This window comes from Nomascus leucogenys, chromosome 22a, assembly GCF_006542625.1.
Source record: "Nomascus leucogenys isolate Asia chromosome 22a, Asia_NLE_v1, whole genome shotgun sequence".
Taxonomy (NCBI): Eukaryota; Metazoa; Chordata; class Mammalia; order Primates; family Hylobatidae; genus Nomascus; species Nomascus leucogenys.
Window position 1 is genome coordinate 108,136,978 of NC_044402.1, and position 22,640 is coordinate 108,159,617.

The following is a 22,640-nucleotide window of genomic DNA, read 5'->3' on the forward strand; positions in this document are numbered from 1 at the left end:
AGTAATACAATCTATCACCTTTGCCTTTATGTAACTTTACATTGTAGGAGGATTTTAAAAGCAGATTCCCTAAAGGCAGAAGTAACTAAGGAAAAGGTTAAATGGATTTGACCATATAAAACTGTAAACCCCCTATTTAGCAAAGTAAAAGATAAAGTAGCAAACATTTTAACAAATAATGTCAGAAGACTAATGAGTTGAGGGATATAAATAGGCAGATTCTTAGAAAATGGATAGGGTAAAAAATTTGAAAAATTCTAAAAAAATTAAAGTGTATTTGATATGAATTAAAATATATCCATTCAACTATATACAACTAGCCATTAAGAGTAAATAAAGATGTATTTTTATTAAGATGGGAAGATGTTCTCAGACAAAAGCAGGTTACCAAAGAGTATGTACATTACTATCAGTTTTTTTAAATTTATTATTATTACACAAGTAAAACATGTTCATTATAAGTAAATTAAGAAACATTACCTAAAAATTTAATTACTTCTAATTTCACCATCTAAAATGTTAACATTCTAAAGTCAGTTTTTTTACTCAAACCAGTACAAAGGTAAATATACATTTTTAATGTATTTTTAAGTAATTTTAAACTTAAAAAGGAGTTGTAAAAATAGTACTACAGAGTTCCAGATACCCTTCATCCAGCTTTCTCTAATCTTAGTATATTACATAACCAGGGTACATTTATCAAAAATAAAAGTACATTGGTATAATACCATTAACTGAATTATACATTTTATTTCCCCAGTTTTTTTACTTACATAATCCAGTTTGGGTACCATATTGCATTTAATTATAGTCTCCTTCAGTCTGTGAAAGTTTCTGTTTCCTTGTCTTTGATGGCCTTGTCACTTTTGAAGAGTAGTGATCTGTTTTCTTTTAGAATATCCCTCAGTTTGTATTTGTCCAGTGTCTTCTATGGATAGATTGAGATAATAGGTTTTGGGGAGGAATTCCACAGAGGTATAGTGTGCCCTTCTCATAACATCACATCTGGGAGCACATACATAACTGGCGATGTTAACTTTGATTACTTGGTTAAAGTGCTGTCCAGGTGTCTCCACTGTTGAGCTACCATTTTTCTCTTTGTCCAGCCCATATTCAAGGGGAGGAGAATTAAATTCCACCTCCTAAAAGGGAGTATATGAAAGAATTTGTGGTCATATGTTAAAACCACCACAGTAATTAGGTGTATTTTAGAAGAAATACTTGGAGGCTGTGCAGATATATTCTTTTCAAAGTGTTGCCCACCAGTTTTAGAATTCATCAGTTAATCTTGTCTACAGTAATTATTACTATTTGCTATTCTAAGGGGAATTTTGTATATCTCCATCCCTTCTATATATTTAACAACTTAACAACTGAATTCTATAAACAAGATTTGTTTCTGCTCCACATTATTTATTTTATCAATACAAACACATATTTTGGGAGTTATAATCCAATGCTATTGTTATTTATTATGTTGTTCATATTGTTCTAGCTTTGGCCACTGGGATCTTTTATAAGTGTCTTCTGTGTCCTTTTGACATGCCCCATTTTTTTCTTTTTAAGCACATCTTTACTTTCTGAGACTACAAGATTGTCCAGGTTCTCATCTTGTGTTTTCCCTTCCCTAGCCTTGGAATGAGCCATTTTTCCAATGCTCTCTAGTTCCTTTATTAGAAAATGGTGGCCAATATGGTTCCTGTCTCTACTAAAAAGAGAAAATTTAGCCAAGGTGGTGGTGCACGCCTGTAATCCCAGCTACTCAGGAGGCTGAGGCAGAAGAATTGCATGAACCTGGGAGGTGGAGGTTGCAGTGAGCTGAGATGGCACCACTACTCCAGCCTGAGTGACAGAGTAAGACTCTGCCTCAAAAAAAAAAAAAAATGTATATACACACACACACACACCTTCATATATGCACACATTCTTATTTCTGTATCTTTATATATAGTTGGCTCTGTTTTCCATAGTCCACATTCAAGAAAAAAAAGTAACAATATAACAATTTTTAAAATAATACAAATAAAAAAGTAATCTAGTATAACAGCTGTTTACATAGTATTTACATTGTATTAAATATAAGTAATCTAGAGATGATTTTAAGTATATAGGGGGATGCATATACGTTATATGCAAATATAATGCCATTTTATGTAAGGGACTTGAGCATCTGTGGATTTTGATACTCATGAGAGTTCCTGGGACCAATCCCCCAAGATACTGAGGGACAACTACATACTTAAATAGGAATACACACTAACATATCTGACTCTAAGCTTTAACCACATGGCTCATTTTAGACTTCTCTTTGCCTATTTGTAACTTCTTTCTCCGAAAGAAACTTGGCTTATATGTTTGTTTAAATCTACTATACATACAGAAAACTTGTAAGAATTGATAATATGTACCATTGTGAGAAACAAGTTTACCAGTGACAGTGCAGTATTTATATACACTTCTTTTTGTTTTTGGCCTAATAGTATTTAGCGAAAGTGCTGTTTTCTAAAGTTACTTCACTCTGCTCCTTTTTTCTCCACCCCTTTCAATGAGGTTATATCATATGATTGTAGTACAGTTAGATTTGTCACAGTCTTCAGTCTGGGATTTTCTGACATCCCTAAGTTTTTATCCTTAAATTTGCATATACATAAGTTCACTCTTTGTGCTGTATAGTTTTATGGGTTTTGATAGATGCAGTGTCATGTATCTGTCACCACAATGCCATATGGAACAATTATACTAGTTAACTAACAGTTATATAATACTAAGTATTCTCTTATATCCCTTTGAAGTCAGCTTCCCCCACGCCCTGAAAACCAATGAACTGTTTTCCACCCTTATAGTTTTGTCTATTCCATAATCTCTTGCAAATGGAATCTTAAATTATAATTTGTAGCCTTTTAGATCTGGTTCCTTCATCTAGCAAAATGCATTTAAGATTTATTGATTTTGTTGCATGAATCAGTAGTTGGGACTTATCCCAGATAATTCCATTTTATAGATGTACTGTGCTTTGTTTATTCACTTTGAATTTCATCCCAGTTATTTCCAGTTTTAGAGAAATAAAGTTACTGTCAACACATAAAGGTTTTTATATGAACTTTCCATTAACATGAGTAAATATCTAGGAGTAGGCTGGTTGCACGAAATGTAACTAAGTGTATATTTAACTTTTTAAATAAACTGTCCATTTGTTTTCCAAAATGGCTGTACCATTTTGTATTCCCACCAGGAATGTATGAGAGTTCAGTTGCTTTGTATCCTTGCCAAAACTTGACATTGTCAGGTTTATTATTTGTCCCCCAGCTCTAGAACTTGTATAATGGATATCTTATGGTTTTAACTTGCACTTCACTAGTGACTTTTTTTTTTTTTTTGAAACGGAGTCTGCCTCTGTCACCCAGGCTGGAGTGCAGTGGCACCATCTCGGCTCACTGCAACCTCTGCCTCCTGGGTTCAAGAGATTCTCATGCCTCAGCCTCCCTGGGTAGTCAGGATTACAGGCATCTGCCACCATGTCTGACTAATTTTTTGTATTTTTAGTAGAGACAGGATTTCGCCATGTTGGCCAGGCTGGTTTTGAACTCCTGACCTCAGATGATCCACCTGCCTCGGCCTCCCAAAGTGCTGGGATTACAGGTGTGAGCTACTGTGCCCAACCCTCACTAGTGACTTTTATGTGATTTGCTATCTATATGTTTTCTTTGATGAAACGTCTATTTAGATCTTTTACTCATTTCTATTATTTGTTTTCTTTTGTTTTCAGTGACCTTTTTTCCAAATCCTTTGTCAGAACAAGTATTTTCTTTCAGTCTGCAGCTTTTTCTTTAATTTTCTTTTTTTTTTTTTTTTTTTTTTTTTTTTTTGAGACGGAGTCTTGCTCTGTCACCCAGGCTGGAGTGCAGTGGCGCAATCTCGGCTCACTGCAAGCTCCGCCTCCCGGGTTCACGCCATTCTCCTGCCTCAGCCTCTCTGAGTAGCTGGGACTACAGGCGCCCGCCACCACGCCCGGCTAATTTTTTGTATTTTTAGTAGAGATGGGGTTTCACCGTAGTCTCAATCTCCTGACCTCGTGATCCGCCCGCCTCGGCCTCCCAAAGTGCTGGGATTACAAGCGTGAGCCACCGCACCCGGCCTAATTTTCTTAACATTATCTATCTTTTGCAGAGCAAAAGGTTGCCATTTTGATGAGGCCCATTTTATCAGTTTTGTCCTTTTGTACATCATGTTTGTGGTATTGTATTTATGAATTTTCTGCCTGGATAGGCCCAGCCCACTTACACACGTCTAGGAGCCTATGGACAGGCCCATTGGTGTCCACACGCATCATCTGGGGTGCCTGAGGATTGGTTTGTCCTGCCCACCAGCACCCACTGTCTGGAATCATGAAGACCAGCTTGCTCTCACTATCACATGTGCCACCCAGAGGCCTGCAGATAGGCCTGCCCGGCCTGCTGCCACCGTAAAGGCCTTTGTGTCCACATACCAGCCAACCTGATGTCCCCATCCTCAGCAAAGCTTTATCACAGCCTCCACTGACAACCGAAGCCTAAGCCACTGAAGAAATCATAGATGCCATGAGAGAATCATAAATACCACCATTGATGACAATAAAAGAAATCATACAGAGACAACACATCTGAACCCACCTAGAATCAAATCCAGAGCACCCTATCCAGCTAACACTACAGCTACATCTACAGTAAAAGTCTCTCTCTACAAAAGCCAGTCCATAAAATTGGATAAAGCAGCAGTTGCACAGATAACAAGATAAGGACACAAGAAACATAAAATACTAAGGAAACATGATACCTCCAAAGGAACACAATAATTTTCCACTAACAGATCTCAAAGAACAGGTAATCAATAAAATGCCTGAAAAGGAATTGAAAATAATGATCTTAAGAAAACTCAGCAAGAAACAACAGAACACAGATAGACAATACAAATAAATCAGGAAAACAATTCATGATCTGAATGAGAAATTAAAGAGGTAAATATTTTAAGAAACAAATTCTGGAACTGAAGAATTTAATAAAAAACAGTCGAGCAGAAAGAATTTCTGCTTAAAAACCCTTCAAGCAGAAGAAAGAATTTCTGGACTTTAAGATAGGTCTTTTAAAATAACCCAGTCAAACACACACTAAAAAGGATGAAGAAAGCCTACATAGGACATCATAAAGCAAACAAATATTTCAATTTTGGGAGTGCCACAAGGAGAAAAGATAGGAAAAGGCATAGAGAACCTATGTAACAAAATAATCACTGAAGACCTCCTATGTCTTGAGAGAGAGATATACATCCAGATACAGGAAGCTCATATGTACTAAAACAGTTTATCCAAAAAGGTCTTTCGAAGACACATTATTTTCAAACTCAAAAGTCAAAGAGAAAGAAAAAATTCTTATGGAACCAAAAACAGCCCAAATAGCCAAAGCATTCCTGAACTAAAAGAACAACATGGAAGCTATCACACTACCTGACTTCAAAATATACTACAAAGCTGTAGTAACCAAAACATAGTATTGATATAAAAACACATAGACCAGTGGAACAGAATAAAGAACCCAGAATAAATCTACTTATTTACAGCAAATGTGCCAAGAACATACAATGGGGAAAGGACACTCTCTTCAATCAGTGGTATTGGGGAACCTGGATATCTGTGTGCAGAGCATGAAACTAGATACCTATCACCATACCCAAAAATCCACTCCAAGTAGATTAAATACTTAAACATAAGACCCCAAACTCTTAAGACTACTAAAAACATGGGGGAAATGCTTCCTGACATTAGACTAGGCAAAAACTTCATGGCTAAGACTCCAAAAGCACAAGCAACAAAAAGAAAAATAATGAAGTGCAAATATTAAACTAAAAAGCTTCTGAACAGCAAAGGAAACAACAGAGTGAAGAGACAACCTGCAGAATGGGAGGAATATTTACAAACTGTTGATCTGACAAGGGACTAATAACCAGGATATATAAGGAACTCAACCAAACAGGAAAACAAACAAACAAAAAATCCTACTAAAAAGTGGACAAAAGGTCTGAATAGACATTTCTCAAAAGAAGACATACAAATGGCCAAGAAATATATTTGAAAAGCTCAACAATTACTAATTGTCAGATTAAAACCACAATGAAATATCATTAGATAGAATGGTTATTATCAAAAAGACAAGAAGTAACAAACACTGATGATGCAGAGACAGGTGAACTCTTTCTAATTCTTTGTGTTAGAATTTTCTCAATGTTGATGAGAATGTACATTAATGCAGCCATTACGGAAAACAGGGTGGAGGTTTCTCAAAAAAACTAAAAGGGCCAGGCGTGGTGGCTCACACCTGTAATCCCAGCACTTCGGGAGGTCAAGGCGGGTGGATCACGAGGTCAGGAGATTGAGACCATCCTGGCTAACACGGTGAAACCCCATCTTTACTAAAAATCCAAAAATTTAGCCAGGCATGGTTGCGGGTGCCTGTAGTCCCAGCTACTCGGGAGGCTGAGGCAGGAGAATGGCGTGAACCTGGGAGGTGGAGCTTGCAGTGAGCCGAGATCGCGCCACTGCACTCCAGCCTGGATGATGGAACGAGACTCCATCTCAAAGAAAAAAGAAAAAAAAAACACACAAAAAATAAAAGAACCACTATATGATCCAGCAATCCTACTACTGGGTATTTATGCAAAAGAAAGGAAACCAGTATTGCATCACTTCACAGTAGCTAAGATAGGGAATCAACCTAAATATCCATCAACATATGAACGGATAAAGAAAATTGCAGTATATATACACAGTGGCATACTGTCAAGCCACTAAAAAGAATGAAAATTCATCATTTGTGGCCATGTGGATGAACTTGGGGGACATTATGGGTTATGCAAAATAACTCAAACATGGAAAGATAAATACCACATGTTCTCACTCGTGTGGGAGCTAAAATTTTTTGAGCTCATGGAAGTAGAGAGTAAAATTGTGGGTATTAGAGCCTGGGAAGGGAAGGTGAGACAGGGAATATGGGGAGAAGTTGGTTAATGGACACAAACTTACATCTAAGTTGGTAGAATGAGTTCTGGTGTTCTGTAGCACCGTAGGGTGAATATGGTTAAATACAACTTTTTGTGTTTTTTCACAAAGCTAGAAGTGAGGATTTTGAATGTTCACAACCCAATAAAATGATAAGTTTGAGGTGATGGATATGCTAGTTACCATAATTTGATCGTTACATACTGTATACACATATCAGAGTATTACTGTATCTCATAAATATCTACAATTTTATGTCAACTAAAAAGGGAAAAAAGAATTCTTTGCCTAAGTCATTATCACACAGACTTCTTTGTTTTCCTCTAAAAGTGTTACGTTTTATGTTAGAGTTTTATATTTAGATCTGTAATTCCCTCCTGAGTTTACTTTTATATAAGGTGTGAGGATGTGTCGAGATCCATTTTTTTCTATAGGAACATCCATTTGTTCCAGACCATTTGTTGAAAAGACTATTCTTTCTCTATTGAATTGCCCTTGCTCTCTTTTTCAAAAATAATTGACCATATTTGTGTGGGTCTGTTTCCATTGATCTTCGTGTCTGTCCTTTAGCCAATACCATGTTGCCTTGAGTTCTGTATAATAAGTCTTGAATTTGCTAATGTGAGTCCTCCAACTTTGTTCTTAAATTTGTTTGGCTATTCTGGTTCCTTTGCACTTTAATGTATATTTTATAATCTGCTTGTTGATGTCTGCGGAAAGTGTGCTAGAATTTTGGTTAGGATTGTGTTGTGTCTATAGATCAAATTGTGAAGAAGTCACATCTTAGCAATACTTAGTTTTTGGTTCCATGAACACAATATAATCTTAATTTATTTTTCAGCATATAGATCCTGTACATATCTTACTTGATTTATACCCAAGTATGAACTGTTTTCTGGGTTTTTTTGGGGGGAGATGGGGGTACATGTGCTATTTGAAATGGTATATTCAATTGTTCATTGCTGATATATGGAAATAAAATTGGCTTCTGTATATTTACCTTTTATCCTATGACCATTCTAAATTTACTTATTAGTTCTACGAGATTTGTCAGGGGGGTGTAGATTCTTTGGGATTCTCTACACAAATAATCATGTCACCTACAAATATGGACAGTTTTAATTATTTCTTTCTAATCTACATGCCTTTTAATTTTTTTTCCTTATTGCAATGTTTAGGACTTGTGCTATCATGTTGAATAGGAGTGGTGAGAGAGGACATCTTTGCCCTATTCTTGATTTTAGGGGGTATATTAGTTTTCTATTGCTGCATGTCACAAACTGCCACAAACTTAGTGGCTTAAACAACACAAATGTATTGTCTTCTAGTTCTATAAGATCAGAGGCCTTCATTGGGTCTCACTGGGCTAAAATGAAGGTGTCAGCAGGACTGCATTGCTTCCTGGAGGTTCTAGGTGAAAGTGTGTTTCTTTGCCCTTTCTAGCTTCTAGAGGCCACCCACATTTTTTGCCTCGTGGCCCCCTTTCTCCATCTTCAACATAGTGTATCTCTGTTCCCCTTCTGCAGTCACATTTTCTTCTGCTTTCCTCTTCTACTTTAAAGAATGCTTGTGGTTTAACTGGGCCCACCCAGGTAACCCAAGATAATTTTCCTATTTTAAGGTCAGCTAATTAACAACCTTAATTCCATCTGCAACCTAATTCCCCTTTGCCATATAAGGTAACATACTCACAGACTGCAGAGATTAGTACATGGACACCTTTGGGGGACCTTAAGTAATGTAATAGCTGTAGGGTCTCTGTAAAAAGCTCTTTATTACATTGTTTAAAAAACTCTCTTTGATTTTTAGTTTCTGAGAGTTTTCATCATAAATTGTTGTTTAATCTTGTCAAATGCTTTTCCGGAATCTACTGGGGCGATTGTATTGTTTCTCTTATTTAGTCTGTTATTAGAGTGAATTACATTCATATTCCAATTTTGAGATACGCATGCATTCCTGGGATGAACCCCCAATTGGTCATGAAGTATCATTTATACATTGCTGGATTCAATTTGCTAATATTTTGTTGAGGATTTTTATGTCTACGTTTATGGCTAATATGGGATTTTAGTTTCTTTGTCATTAGTTTGTTATTAGGGTAATGCTGACCTTATAAATGAGGTGGAAGTCTTCCCTTGCCTTCTCTTTTTCTGGAAGAGAATGTAATATTTGTATCATTTAAGCCTTATATGGTTGGTAGAATTTGCCAGTGAACCCACATAGGCCTGGAGTTTTCTATTTTGAGAAGTTTTTTTGTTTGTTTGTTTCTTTTAATACGGGATCATTCAGACTATTTCTTCTTCAGTGAGTTTTGGAAGTTTGTGTTTTTAAGACATTGGTCCATTTCTTCAAAGTTATCGAATTCATGACCGTAGAGTTGTTTATAGTGTTAGTTTATTATTCTTTTACTGTTTGGGATGTCAGTAGGGATGTCCCCCGCCCTTCATTCCTAATATTGATAATTTTTGTCTTTCCTCTCTCTCTCTATTCACCACCCCTACCCCAGCCACCCTCCTTTTTTTTAGTCTGGCTAAAGGTTTATCAATTTTGTTGATTGTTTTTAAGCAACCAAAATTCTTAGTTGCATTAGTTTTCTGCTTAGAATTGTATTGATTTGTACTCTGATCTTTATTATTTTCTCCTGCTTGCTTTGGTTTTTTTAGTTGTTCTCTTTCTAGTTTCTTTTTTCATTAACTGTAAATTTTTTCCTATTAATATATACCTTTGTCTTATTTCAGTTTCTAAGAAAACATCTGCAGGTATCTAGTTTCTTAAGATAATAGTTGGATCAGTTTGGCAAATCTTTTGTAAAGGGCCAGATAGTAAATATTTCAGGCTTTGCAGACCAAGTGATTTTTCACAACTACTCAACTCTGCCGTTGTAATACCAAAGCAGCGATGGATAATATTGACTGTGTTCCAGTAAACTTTATTTACAAAAACAAGCAGGGAAGCAAAGTTTGGCAACCCTTGATATAAATAATTGATTTAAGCCCTTTTTTTCTAACATAAGTATTTAAGGCTGTAAATTTCCATTTTAGCATTGGTTTAGCTGCGTCCCACAAATTTTGGGTTGTCATTTTTATTTGCATTCAGCTTAAAATTTTTTTTATTTCCTTTGAGACTTCTTTTTTGACCTATAGACTTAGAAATGTTTAATATTCAATTTCCAAATAATTGAGGATCTTCCCAGGTGTTTTATGGCCCAAGAACATACTTTGTATTATTTTTATTCTGTTAAATTATCAAGTATCATATCAATGTCAAATAGGTGTAGTTGATTATGTCATTCAGGTGTACTTATATCATTTTTAATTTTCTACTTATTCTGTCATCTCTGAGACTCTACTTAGTCTATCATCACTGACAGGAGAGTGTATTAAGGCATTCATCCCTTTGTTCATTTCTCCTTTCAGTTCTATTAGCTTTTGCCTCATACATGAGAATTACATCTTCCATTTAGAATTATGTCTTCTTAGAGGATAGACCTCTTTATTATTATATAATGTCTTTCTTTATCCCTGACAATATTCCTTCTTCAGAAGTCTGCTTTGTCTGATACTAATAAAACTACCCCAATTGGTTTGGTTTGTTTGTTGAGACAGAATCTTGCTCCGTTGCCCAGGCTGGAGTGCAATGGCAATGGCACAATCTCGGCTCACTGCAACCTCCACCTCCCAGGTTCAAGTGATTCTTGTGCCTCAGCTTCCCAAATAGCTGGGATTACAGGTGTGTGCCACCACACCCAGCTAATTTTTGTATTTTTAGTAGAGACGGGGTTTCGCCATGTTGGCCAGGCTGGTCCCAAACTCCTGACCTCAAGTTATCCGCCCACCTCAGCCTCCCAAAGTGCTGGGATTACAAGCATGAACCACCATTCCCAGCCTCCTTTTGATTAGTATTTGTATAATATATCCTTCTCCATCCTTTTTCGTCTCTGTTTATATTTGAAGTGGGATTTTTGTAGATGGTATATACTTAAGTCCTGCTTTTTTACTGAGCTACATGTCTTTTAAATGGTTTAGATCAGGGATTGGCAAACTATGGCACAAGTAGAAATTTTTAATTTTACATTAATTTAATTTTCAATTGTCTTCATTTCCTTATATAAATCCATGTTTTAATCTATTATATTTCTGCCTCAAAAACTCTTTTTTACATTTCTTAGAAAATAGATCTTCTGGCAATGAATTCCCTCTAGTTTTGTTTGAAAAAGTTTATTTCATCACCATATTTGAAAGATATTTTTGCTGGGTATAGAATTCTGGGTTTATCATTTTTTTCTTTGAAGTGATGGACTTTAAAGATGTCACTTAAGGCCGAGGTGGGAGGATCACGAGGTCTGGAGTTTGAGATCATCCTGGCCAACATGGTGAAACGCTGTCTCTACTAAAAATACAAAAAATGAGCTGGGCATGGTGGCACACACCTGTAGTCCCAGCTACTCGGGAGGCTGAGGCAGGAAAATCGCTTAAACCCGGGAGGCAGAGGTTGCAGTAGCCCCGATCACGCCACTGCACTCCAGCCTGGCAACAGAGCAAGACTCCATCTCAAAAAATAAAAAAAGATGTTACTTTTTTTCTTATGATTTAAATGGTTTCTGACAAGAAATCTGTGTGTGTATAATGCTCCTTTTCTTCCTCTGCCTCTGATTTTCAGAAATTCAAATATAATATGGCTAGGGATTTTCCCTCCCTTCCCTCCTTCCTCCCCCTTCCCCACCGTATTTATCTTACTGTTCTTGTATTTGTGGCTTGGTGCCTGTCATTAATTTTAGAAAATTCTCAACTGGGTGCAGTGGCTCACACCTGTAATCCCAGCACTTTGGGAGACCAAGGCGGGCGGATCACGAGGTCAGGAGATCGAGAACATCCTGGCCAACATGGTGAAACCCCGTCTCTAGTAAAATACAAAAAATTAGCCAGGCATGGTGGCGCATGCCTGTAGTCCCAGCTGAGGCTCAGGCAAGGGAATTGCTTGACCCTGGGAGGCGGAGGGTTGCAGTAAGTCGAGATCGCACCACTGTACTCCAGCCTGGTGACAGAGCAAGACTCCATCTCAAAAAAAAAAAAAAAGAAGAAAATTCTCAGATACACTTTCTTCAAATATTTTTCTGTCCTGTCCTCCCTCTTCTTCTGAGATTACAGTTATAAATATGTTAGGATGTTGGAGACTGTCACACAGCTTTTTGTTGTTCTGTCTTCAGGTTCACTGATTCTTTCCTCAGCTGTGTCAGTTTTACTTATGAGACCATCAAACACATTCTTCATCTCTGTTTCCATTTGATTCCTTTTCATAATTTCCATGCCACTGCTGAAATAACCCATCTGATCTTACATGTTATCCACCATTCCTATTAGAGCCTTTAGCATATTAGTCATACTTTGGCATATTAGTCATACTTACTTAAAATTTCTATCAAGGCCAGGTGTGGTGGCTCATGCCTGTAATCCCAGCACTTTGGGAAGCTGAGGCAGGAGGATAGCTTGAGCCCAGGAATTCAAGACCTGTTTGGAAAACATAGCAAGACACTGTCTCTACAAAAAAAAAATAAACTAGCTGGGCATGGTGGTGCATGCCTATGGTCCCAGCTACTTGGGAGGTTGAGGCAGGAAGATCATTTGAGCCTGGGAGGTCAAGGCTGCAGTGAGCGCTCATTGTGCCACTGCACTCCAGCCTGGGCAGCAGAGCAAGACCCCATCTCAAAAATGAAAAATAGAAGCAAATGCTACTTTTTTTTCTGAATTGATAGTTACATGAGGATGAAGACATCAATGGAATTACAGTATACTGCCATTTGGAGTTGCCTAAAAATAGTAATAGCTAACACATCTTCAACATGCTAGGCACTATATTGTGTGCTTTACATATATTAACTCATTGGATCCTCACAAACTGTTTTTTTTGTTTGTTTGTTTTTTGAGACTGAAATGCCTGTCACCCAGGCTGGAGTGCAGTGGCGCTATCTTGGCTCACTGCAACCTCTGTCTCCTGGATTCAGGCGATTTTCCTACCTCAGCCTCCCAAGTAGCTGGGATTACAGGCACCTGCCACCATCCCCAGCTAATTTTTGTATTTTTAGTAGAGACAGGGTTTCGCCATGTTGGCCAGGCTAGTCTCAAACTCCTGGCCTCAAGTGATCTGCCTGCCTCAGCCTCCCAAGCGCTGGGAGCTGGGATTACAGGAGTGAGCCACGGTACCAGCCCTCACAAACCTTTTGAGGTAGAAAATATTACCATGTCTTTTTTACAGTCAGGAAATTAAGGTTAAGTAATAAGATTGTGTTCCTTGACCACACAGAGCTAAAAAAAGAATTTACTGGTTTATATTGAGCAGCTTGCTAAAGAATAATTTTTAATTATTTTTAATCTGTGTTAGATTTTTTTAAATAATTTTATTTTTAATTGTGGTAAAAAATATAACAAAATTTACCATCTTAATCAGTTTTAAGTATACAGTTCAGTCATGTTAAGTACATTCACATTGTGGTGCAGTAGATTTCCAGAACTTGTTCATCTTGCAAAACTGACACTATATACCAGGTAAACAACAACTCCCCATTTCCTCGTTCGCCCAGCCCCTGCCAGCCACTAATCTAAGTCCTGTTTCTATGAATTTGATTGACTTTAGATGCCTCATAAGAGAAATTACACAATATTTGTCTTTTTGAGACTAGCTTGTGTCAGCATAATGCCCTCAAGGTTCATCTACTTTTTAGCATGCAGAAGGCCTTCCTAAGGCTGAATAATATTAATATTACATTGTATATATACCACATTTTGCTTACCACTCATCTGCTGATGGACATTTGGGCTGCTTCCACATCTTGGCTATTGTGAATAATGCTGCAATGAACATGAGTGTTCAGATATCTCTTTGATACCCTGTTTTCAGTTCTTTTGGATCTGTAGCAAAAAGTGGGATTGCCGAATCATATGGTAAATTTTGTTCTTAATTTTTTGAGGAACCTCCATTCCATTTTCCATAGCAGCTGCACCATTTTACAAATTCCTACCAACAGTACACAAGAGTTCCAGCTTCCTCACATCCTCATCAACAACTGGTATTTTCTGCTGGTGGTGGTTTTTGATAGTAGCCATCCTAATGGTTGTGAGGTGAGATCTAGTGGTTTTGATTTGCATTTCCCTAATGATTAGTGATGTTGAGCATCTTTTTTCTGAGATGGAGTCTCGCTCTGTTGCCCAGGCTAGGGTGCCGTGGTGCGATCTCGGCTTACTGCAACCTCTGCCTCCTGGGCTTAAGCGATTCTCCTGCCTCAGCCTCCTGAGTAGCTGGGACTACAGGCACCCGCCACCATACCTGGCTAATTTTTGTATTTTTAGTAGAGATGGGGTTTCACCATGTTGGCCAGGCTGGTCTCAAACTCCTGACCTCGTGTCCACCCACCTCGGCCTCCCAAAGTGCTGGGATTACAGGCATGAGCCACCGCGCCCGGCCTATATTGAGCATCTTTTTATAGGCCATTTATATATCTCTGGAGAAATCTCTGTTCAAGTCCCTATGCTCATATTTTACATTGGGTTATTTTGCTGTTAAGTTCAAAAGTTCTTTATATATTCTAGATTTTTTTTTTTCCCTTTCTTTTGAGACAGCATCTTGCTGTCTCCCAAGCTGTGGTATAGTGGCATGATCATGGCTCACTGCAGCCTCGACCTCCCAGCCTCCAACCTCAGCTTCCTGAGTAGCTGAGACTACAGGCACACACCACCTAACTAATTTTTAATTGAGACAGGGTCTTGGTTTGTCAGCCAGGTTGGAATGCAGGTGGCAGGATCATGGCTTACTGCAACCTAAGACCTCCTGGGCTTAAGCAGTCCTCCCACCTCAGCTTCCTGAGCAGCTAGGACTACAGGCATGTGCCACCACACTTGGCTACATTTAAAAAAAAATTTTTTTAGAGACAGGGTCTTAATATATTGCCCAGGCTGTTCTTGAACACATGGGTTCAAGAGATTCTCCCACTTCAGCCTCCCAAAGTGCTGGGATTATAGGCGTGAGCCATATACCTTGCCTATTCTAGATCTTAACCCCTCAGCAGATATATGATTTGCAGATATTCTCATTCTGTAGGTTGCCTTTTCACTATTTATTGTGTCTTTTGATGTGCAGAAGTTTTTTAGTTTGATATAGTCCTATTTGTCTATTTTTGCTTTTGTTACCTCTGCTTTTGGTGTTGTATTTAAGACATCACTGCCAAATCCAATGTCAGAGAGTGTTTTCTTCTAGAAGTTTTATAGTTTTAGGTCTTACGGTTAGGTCTTTGATCTGTTTTGAGTTAATATTTGTGTATGACATAAGGTGAGGCCCAACGTCATTCTTTTGCATGTGGATATCCAGGTTTCCCAGCACCATTTGTTGAAGAGACTGATTTTTTTAAATGCCCTGAAATGATTAGTTTGTAAGATTTTCTATTTAAAGGATTGTTACACATTGACATTTAGCTTTAATTTTTTCTTAGTTATTGATATGGATAGAATTTCAAGTTTTGCAGGAATTATGCAGAATATTTTAATAGTAAGAGATGTAATTTTGTAATTTTTAAGTGGTCATTTAGGTCTTGTTTATGGAGTTGTTTTTTCATTTGTTTGTTTTTTTGAGATGGAGTCTCACTCTTGTCACTCAGGCTGGAGTGCAGTGGTGCAATCTCAGCTTACTGCAGCCTCTGCCTCCCAGGTTCAAGCGATGCCCATGGCTCAGCCTTCCAAGTAGCTGGGACTACAGGCACGTGCTGCCACACCCCGCTAATTTTTGTGTTTATAGTAGAGAGGGGTTTTGCCATGTTGGCCAGGCTGATCTTGAACTCCTGACCTCAGGTGATCCCCCTGCCTTGGCCCCCGAAAGTGCTGGGATTACAGGCGTGAGCCGCCACGCCTGGCCAGATTAAAATTTTAATATAAGGTAATTTCCAAGTTATTCTGTGTATCTTTTCCAATGCTTAATATATACTAAAATGTTGGTTGCTGTGAGCTATTTCTTTAAAAAAGGAAAAAAAGGTAATCCAAAATAAATATGTGGATATCATTTGCATAATTTTTCCCGTCCTCTTTTGCTTGTAGGGAAGCAGCTCGAGAGTGTCGTAGAAAGAAGAAAGAATATGTGAAATGTTTAGAAAACAGAGTGGCAGTGCTTGAAAATCAAAACAAGACATTGATTGAGGAGCTAAAAGCACTTAAGGACCTTTACTGCCACAAATCAGATTAATTTGGGATTTAAATTTTCACCTGTTAAGGTGGAAAATGGACTGGCTTGGCCACAACCTGAAAGACAAAATAAACATTTTATTTTCTAAACATTTCTTTTTTTCTATGCGCAAAACTGCCTGAAAGCAACTACAGAATTTCATTCATTTGTGCTTTTGCATTAAACTGTGAATGTTCCAACACCTGCCTCCACTTCTCCCCTCAAGAAATTTTCAACGCCAGGAATCATGAAGAGACTTCTGCTTTTCAACCCCCACCCTCCTCAAGAAGTAATAATTTGTTTACTTGTAAATTGATGGGAGAAATGAGGAAAAGAAAATCTTTTTAAAAATGATTTCAAGGTTTGTGCTGAGCTCCTTGATTGCCTTAGGGACAGAATTACCCCAGCCTGTTGAGCTGAAGTAATGTGTGGGCCGCATGCATAAAGTAAGTAAGGTGCAATGAAGAAGTGTTGATTGCCAAATTGACATGTTTTCACATTCTCATTGTGAATTATGTAAAATTGTTAAGAGACATACCCTCTAAAAAAGAACTTTAGTATGGTATTGAAGGAATTAGAAATGAATTTGGAGTGCTTTCTGTGTATGTTCTCTTCTTCAATACTGAACATTTGTCCTTGGTTCTTAAAAGCATTCTGTACTAATACAGCTCTTCCATAGGGCAGTTGTTGCTTCTTAATTCAGTTCTGTATGTGTTCAGCATTTTTGAATACATTAAAAGAAGTAACCAACTGAACGAAAAAGCATGGTATTTGAATTTTAAATTAAAGCAAAGTAAATAAAAGTACAAAGCATATTTTAGTTAGTACTAAATTCTTAGTAAAATGCTGATCAGTAAACCAGTCCCTTGAGTTATATAACAAGATTTTTAAATAAATGTTATTGTCCTCACCTTCAAAAATATTTATATTGTCACTCATTTACGTAAAAAGATATTTCTAATTTACTGTTGCCCATTGCACTTACATTATACTACCACCAAGAAAGCCTTCAAGATGTCAAATAAAGCAAAGTGATATATATTTGTTTATGAAATGTTACATGTAGAAAAATACTGATTTTAAATCTTTTCCATATTAACAATTTAACAGAGAATCTCTAGTGAATTTTTTAAATGAAAGAAGTTGTAAGGATATAAAAAGTACGGTGTTAGATGTGCACAAGGAAAGTTATTTTCAGACATATTTGAATGACTGCTGTACTGCAATATTTGGATTGTCATTCTTACAAAACATTTTTTTGTTCTCCTATAAAAAGAGTAGTTATTCTGCTTTAGCTTTCAATATGCTGTATAGCCTTTGTCATTTTATAATTTTAATTCCTGATTAAAACAGCCTATATTTGTGTATATCATACATTGTTTTCAATACCACTTTTAATTATTACTCATTTTATTCACTAAGCTCGATAAATCTAAGTTACTCTTAAAAAAAAAAAAAGACTAAGGTGGATTTTAAAAATTGAAAACTGCCATAATGTTAGATTATAATTTCTCATTTCGGGCCGGGCGCAGTGGCTCATGCCTGTAATCCCAGCACTTTGGGAGGCCAAGGTGGGTGGATCACCTGGAGGTCAAGAGTTCAAGACCAGCCTGGCCAACATGGTGAAACCCCATCTCTACTAAAAACACAAAAATTAGCCGGGCGTGGTGGCGGGCGCCTGTAATCCCAGCTACTCGGGAGGTTGAGGCAGCAGAATTGCTTGAACCCAGGAGGCAGAGGTTGCAGTGAGCCGAGATAGCACCATTGCACTCCAGCCTGGGCGACAAGAGTGAGACTCCGTCTCAAAAAATAAAAATAAAAAAATGTCTCATTTGGGAAGGAAATTCCTTTTAAAAAAGTGTTGAGACACTTAGAAAACTAATGTTTTATATTTAGTCAAGAGTTATTTAAGAAAGTCAAGCTTGTTTAACAACAGAATATGAAGATTTAAGTGTTAATTGCTGGATCCATTTTAAAAAGTAAGATTTTAATTAACATTTATAAATGGTATATTTTCGTTTGTAACAAACCATTGTCTTTTTTCAAGGATGAACAGAGTTTATGAAGGAGCATCATTCTAAGAATTGAGTGATGTAGTCTTTATGTTTGGACAGTTCACCAGATTCTCAAGAAGGCTTTCAAACAACTATAAAGTTTGATGTTTGTCCTGCTGAGCTAATGGGGAAAGTTATAGCATAAAAATTGTGTAATAGCATAGATAATGTCATTTTTAAAAACTGGTTTAACAGAAATCAAGCAAAGTCACAAATATGTTCACAAGTTGGAATTATTTATTGAGTCAAAATGTCGAATTGAACATTTTGAGTGTCGTGCTATAAATGAAAAATTACCTAATGTTTAGCAGTTTGTATTCTCTAAAGCTTTTTTTCAAAAGTTCAGGCTTTCTACTTACTGGGAAGTTGGTGGTCCTCTTAGTCCCTGATAAATCAAGGCAATCACATTCATGTGAGCTGGATGAATTTATAAGTTATAAAGACCTTATCCTTCATACCTTGAGGATGATTGCACTGGTTTTGAAGTCAATTACTTAATGGTGAGGTGAGAAATGTATCCTGTTGCTAAATCTGTCTTAGACCCTTGGTGAAACTTGAAGATTTCAGTTTATAAAGATAAAATCAAGCATCTTTTGTGCAGTTTTCTTTTTTTAATGCAAGAATGGTGGGGAGGTTTGTTTGTAAGCATGAAACTTTGAGAATCTTTATTAAGAAAATGACATAATTTTTAAAAACCTTGTAGCCAAGAATATATGTGGCCACATTACCAGTAATAAATGTTTTTCTCTTCATATTGGCCAAAAGGGAATAAAAATGTCATCATAGGAATTTGTACATATGCTACTGATTTGCCTAGAAAATAGCAAGTTTTGGTATTGCTCACTTTGCAAATATAGGGCCATGTGGCACTTTTATCTATAGGACAGATTAACTAATAAAAATGAAGTGGGGAGGGGTTTATTTTTGATATATTACTCTTATGAGTTTTCAAGCTTTGATAGTGTTTAACTGAAAAGTGGCTTAGAAAGGGCTAGATCCAATGTGTTCATTATTAAATAATTGCTATCAGATACAATTTTAAGTTCATTCTTTTTCAAACTCAAGTACCATATTGGCAACCATAATATTGTCATAGGTGCTCTCTTCATTTAGATATTCTTGGGGGGGGGGGTGGCATTTGTATAATATATGTGTACATATATATATATATATATATACATACAGTATATAATCTAAAGCTCTGAGAGCTCTTAAGTCAGGAATGCTGAGTATTATAGTATATTGAGGTCAGATGAAATTTTACATTTTTGTGTGTTCTGTTGCATCCCTTCTGGTAGTTTCTATGACTGCATTACTCCAGCACTCATGATTGATTTTTTCTTCTAACTTTCTTCCAAGTATTTTATTTTTTATTAGTTTTCTTTGGCTTGATACTTTTAAATATGTTACTAGTCACTTGAAAGCCTCTCCCCCAAAAGTATTTGGTTTTTATGCTTTGTCTGTGGCAGCTATAACAGTGGTAAGAACATTCTGAAGATAGCTTTTTAAAGGAACCACTGATTTTTTCAAAAATCATCCTGGGGGAGGAATTTTGGCATTTCATTTGAGCAGGGATTTTGTCAGAAAATGTGTTTTGACGGTAGGTCAGCAGCAGTGCTAGTCTCTGAAAGCACAATACCAGTCAGGCAGCCTATCCCATCAGATGTCATCTGGCTGAAGTTTATCTCTGTCTCTCAAGACAAATCCCTACTATCTTTTTTACCTTTTGGGGTGACATGTGGAATCATACAAAGGCTTAGGAAGAAATACGTTTGTTTAAACCAGGATGCTTTACTTACTTGAAGTGACTTCAATCTAGATTTCTTTTCATATTTAACAAATTTTTAATTTTATCATCAGCCACAGTCAGCTATTACCATAAATTGGTCTCTGTTTATTTTGAAGATCACGGCTGCTTCATTTTGTAGGATTAAATAGGGCTAATATATCTTAAAGTTAAGATCTTGAATTAAAGTGGGTTTTAGAAATAGTGTTACATACCTTTTCAGTTGTTTTCAAGAGGCTTTATTTTTGTTGCCTTTGTAGCCCTGAAAGCTGTTGGTATATTTTTTCCCTCATGGACCTAATAGAAAAGTTGTATATTTATTTGGATTATATTTACATTCTGTCCTTTGTAAATGTTTGGTGTAACTTGCACTTTTTAAAATGACCCAGTTTGGGTATTAGCAACTTAAATTCCCTCATCAAGTAATTCTCAACTTTTTAGTCTTTCTCCTTTCTTCAAATCATGTGACTTTTTAAATGGAAATTTTTCATTGATTAAAATATTTTAGCACCTAAAAGCTAGCCTTAAAAACAGCTGTAAAAAGAAAACATCAGGAAATTAGATATGACTAGCCCAGTTAATTAAAAGACGGGCTCAAACCTTGTTTTATTTTTCATCTTGGATAAAGATTGAAGGGAAAATAACCCAAGTGTATAATATTTATTTTCAATTTTTAATGAGACTTTATCCTCATCACATTAATACTGTACATAGTATGCCAAAATATCCATTAATTTGTCTAGAATAGTACAAGACTTTTTAAAGCAATTGTCTTCACAGAGACCACATGTAATAATCATTATACTGAAATATGTTCATTTTTCATTTTTAATGGCTTTGTTAACATCAAAGAAATGCTGTCTAAATTTGACTGATTTCAGATGAGGAAGGAGAAGGTAAAGTGTGCATAGTAAGCCTGCAGGTGAAGAGTTGTGAGGTAAATAGTTCACTCAGTTGTACAAAGCACAACTAGAACTTTTTGTTGGGTGGCTTACATACATCTTGAATATTCTTAATGTAATAATGTTGACTATTAAGTTGGCTACACAGTCACTGTATGTACTAGGAACTGGTTTCCTTGACATTCTAGAATCAATGGCTAGGAGAGGCATTAATCTTTGAGGGGCTGAACATATCATGAAGCTGAGTCAGTATGGAAAATTTTCAAATAAACAGGGTGCTGAAGTTCCATCTGTCTCATCTGCTTATGATAAGTTCTTATTGATTAGTGAATGTAGCTTAAGCCTTTGTATGTGTCCTCAGGGGGCAGACCGACTTTAAGAGGGACCAGATAACGTTTGAATGGAGGGATTATATTTCAGGTGTTTTAGCTTGAAATTTATTTTTTAAAAAAAGAAAAATTTAAAAAATATATAAATAAAATAGAACAAAGCCGGTGATGCAAGTTGATATTATAAACAGGCAGTTTTAGCACAGAAAGAAAATACTGACCTGTATGCATTCTGGTACGGTGGGTGCAGGTCCCAGCTGGGTATGACATGATACATTTTTAATTATTCTCACCAGCAAGTAAAAGGAAAATGAACAATCTTTTGGAAATGTCTTTGAAAAGGATCAAAGAGTAGGAAATTCACATTTAACCTAACATTACTTGCCTATAGAAGTATGGCATTTCCAAGCTTTTGTCTGAGGAGCATCTCAGAGAAGTGAGAGTAAATCTGAGATAGTTTAAAAATTGGTAGAGAAGGAAGAAAATCTCTGCAAATAATGATTTTATGTTTGTTGGCCAAGTGAAATGATCTATCATTGTGTTTGGGAGGTTTTATTTTCTTATGTTTTTAAAATTGAATTGGTAAATGCTTTATAGATGTATTTTTATCCAAGTGCCACTCCAATTTGTGTATGTAATAAAATTATTTATATTAAAAGTGGGAAATAATTGTCAACATTTTTTTTGAGTATAGATTTATTAGGGGTGGCAAAGAAGAGTGCTAGTTAGCAGTTTTCCATGTAAAGTTGTCCTTGACTGATTTGTCCACATGTCAGTTGTAACTCCCCCACTCCCTGCAAAAGGAATTATTTCTAACCCAGATGTATCACTTGAAAATTTTTAGAAGCAAAATAATCAGGGAAGTTCCTAGAAAGGTGTTTGGCTTTTTGGTTTTTGAGGTTTGGGGTAAAGAAGACTTCCCCCACAACTGTCAGCACAAAACAGGGTATTGATTTTTAACTCTGATGTTTCTATTGGAGTTGAATACTAAATAAATAACTATTAGGGAAATACATTTCTAATAAAATTCCCTACATTCTAGAAACATCCCTGTTTTAATTTTTTTACCTAAATCTTTTTGTGCTTTATGTGTAAAGAAAAAAATGTACTGAGTTACAATGCATTTTATTAACACTATGTACATAATAGCTGCTTTGTGTTCAGAATGGTAGCAGTTGCTTTGTATATTAAAGTGATCCTTGTGAATTTGTGAAATATTGTCATAAAGTGCTTTTTCTTACTGTAATCTTTGTGGTATCAACTGTCATAATGCTCTTTTTACACAAACATTTATGTGCAGTCACATAAACATGCTTTTAAAAACTCTGTAAGTCTCTTTTT

At 36.4% G+C, this 22,640-nt stretch overlaps 2 protein-coding genes across 6 annotated transcripts in view; one reads left to right on the top strand and one right to left on the bottom strand.

Annotated features, from left to right (window-relative positions):
• CREB1 (cAMP responsive element binding protein 1) overlaps positions 1-22,625 on the top strand; it is a 74,898-nt gene extending 52,273 nt beyond the window's left edge. For all 4 annotated transcript variants that reach the window (XM_003253996.4, XM_003253995.4, XM_030802419.1 and 1 more), the window contains one exon: positions 16,105-22,625. In XM_003253996.4, the coding sequence (XP_003254044.1) occupies positions 16,105-16,249 (145 nt within the window). In that variant the 3' untranslated portion in view covers positions 16,250-22,625. The remainder of the gene's footprint in view (positions 1-16,104) is intronic.
• Positions 324-22,640, bottom strand: part of METTL21A (methyltransferase like 21A) — a 45,331-nt gene continuing 23,014 nt past the window's right edge. The window contains exon 4 of one of the 2 annotated variants that reach the window (XM_030802425.1): positions 324-1,142. In XM_030802425.1, coding sequence (XP_030658285.1) covers positions 1,129-1,142 — 14 coding nt within the window. In that variant the 3' untranslated portion in view covers positions 324-1,128. The remainder of the gene's footprint in view (positions 1,143-22,640) is intronic. The other variant, XM_030802424.1, reaches the window with a different exon arrangement.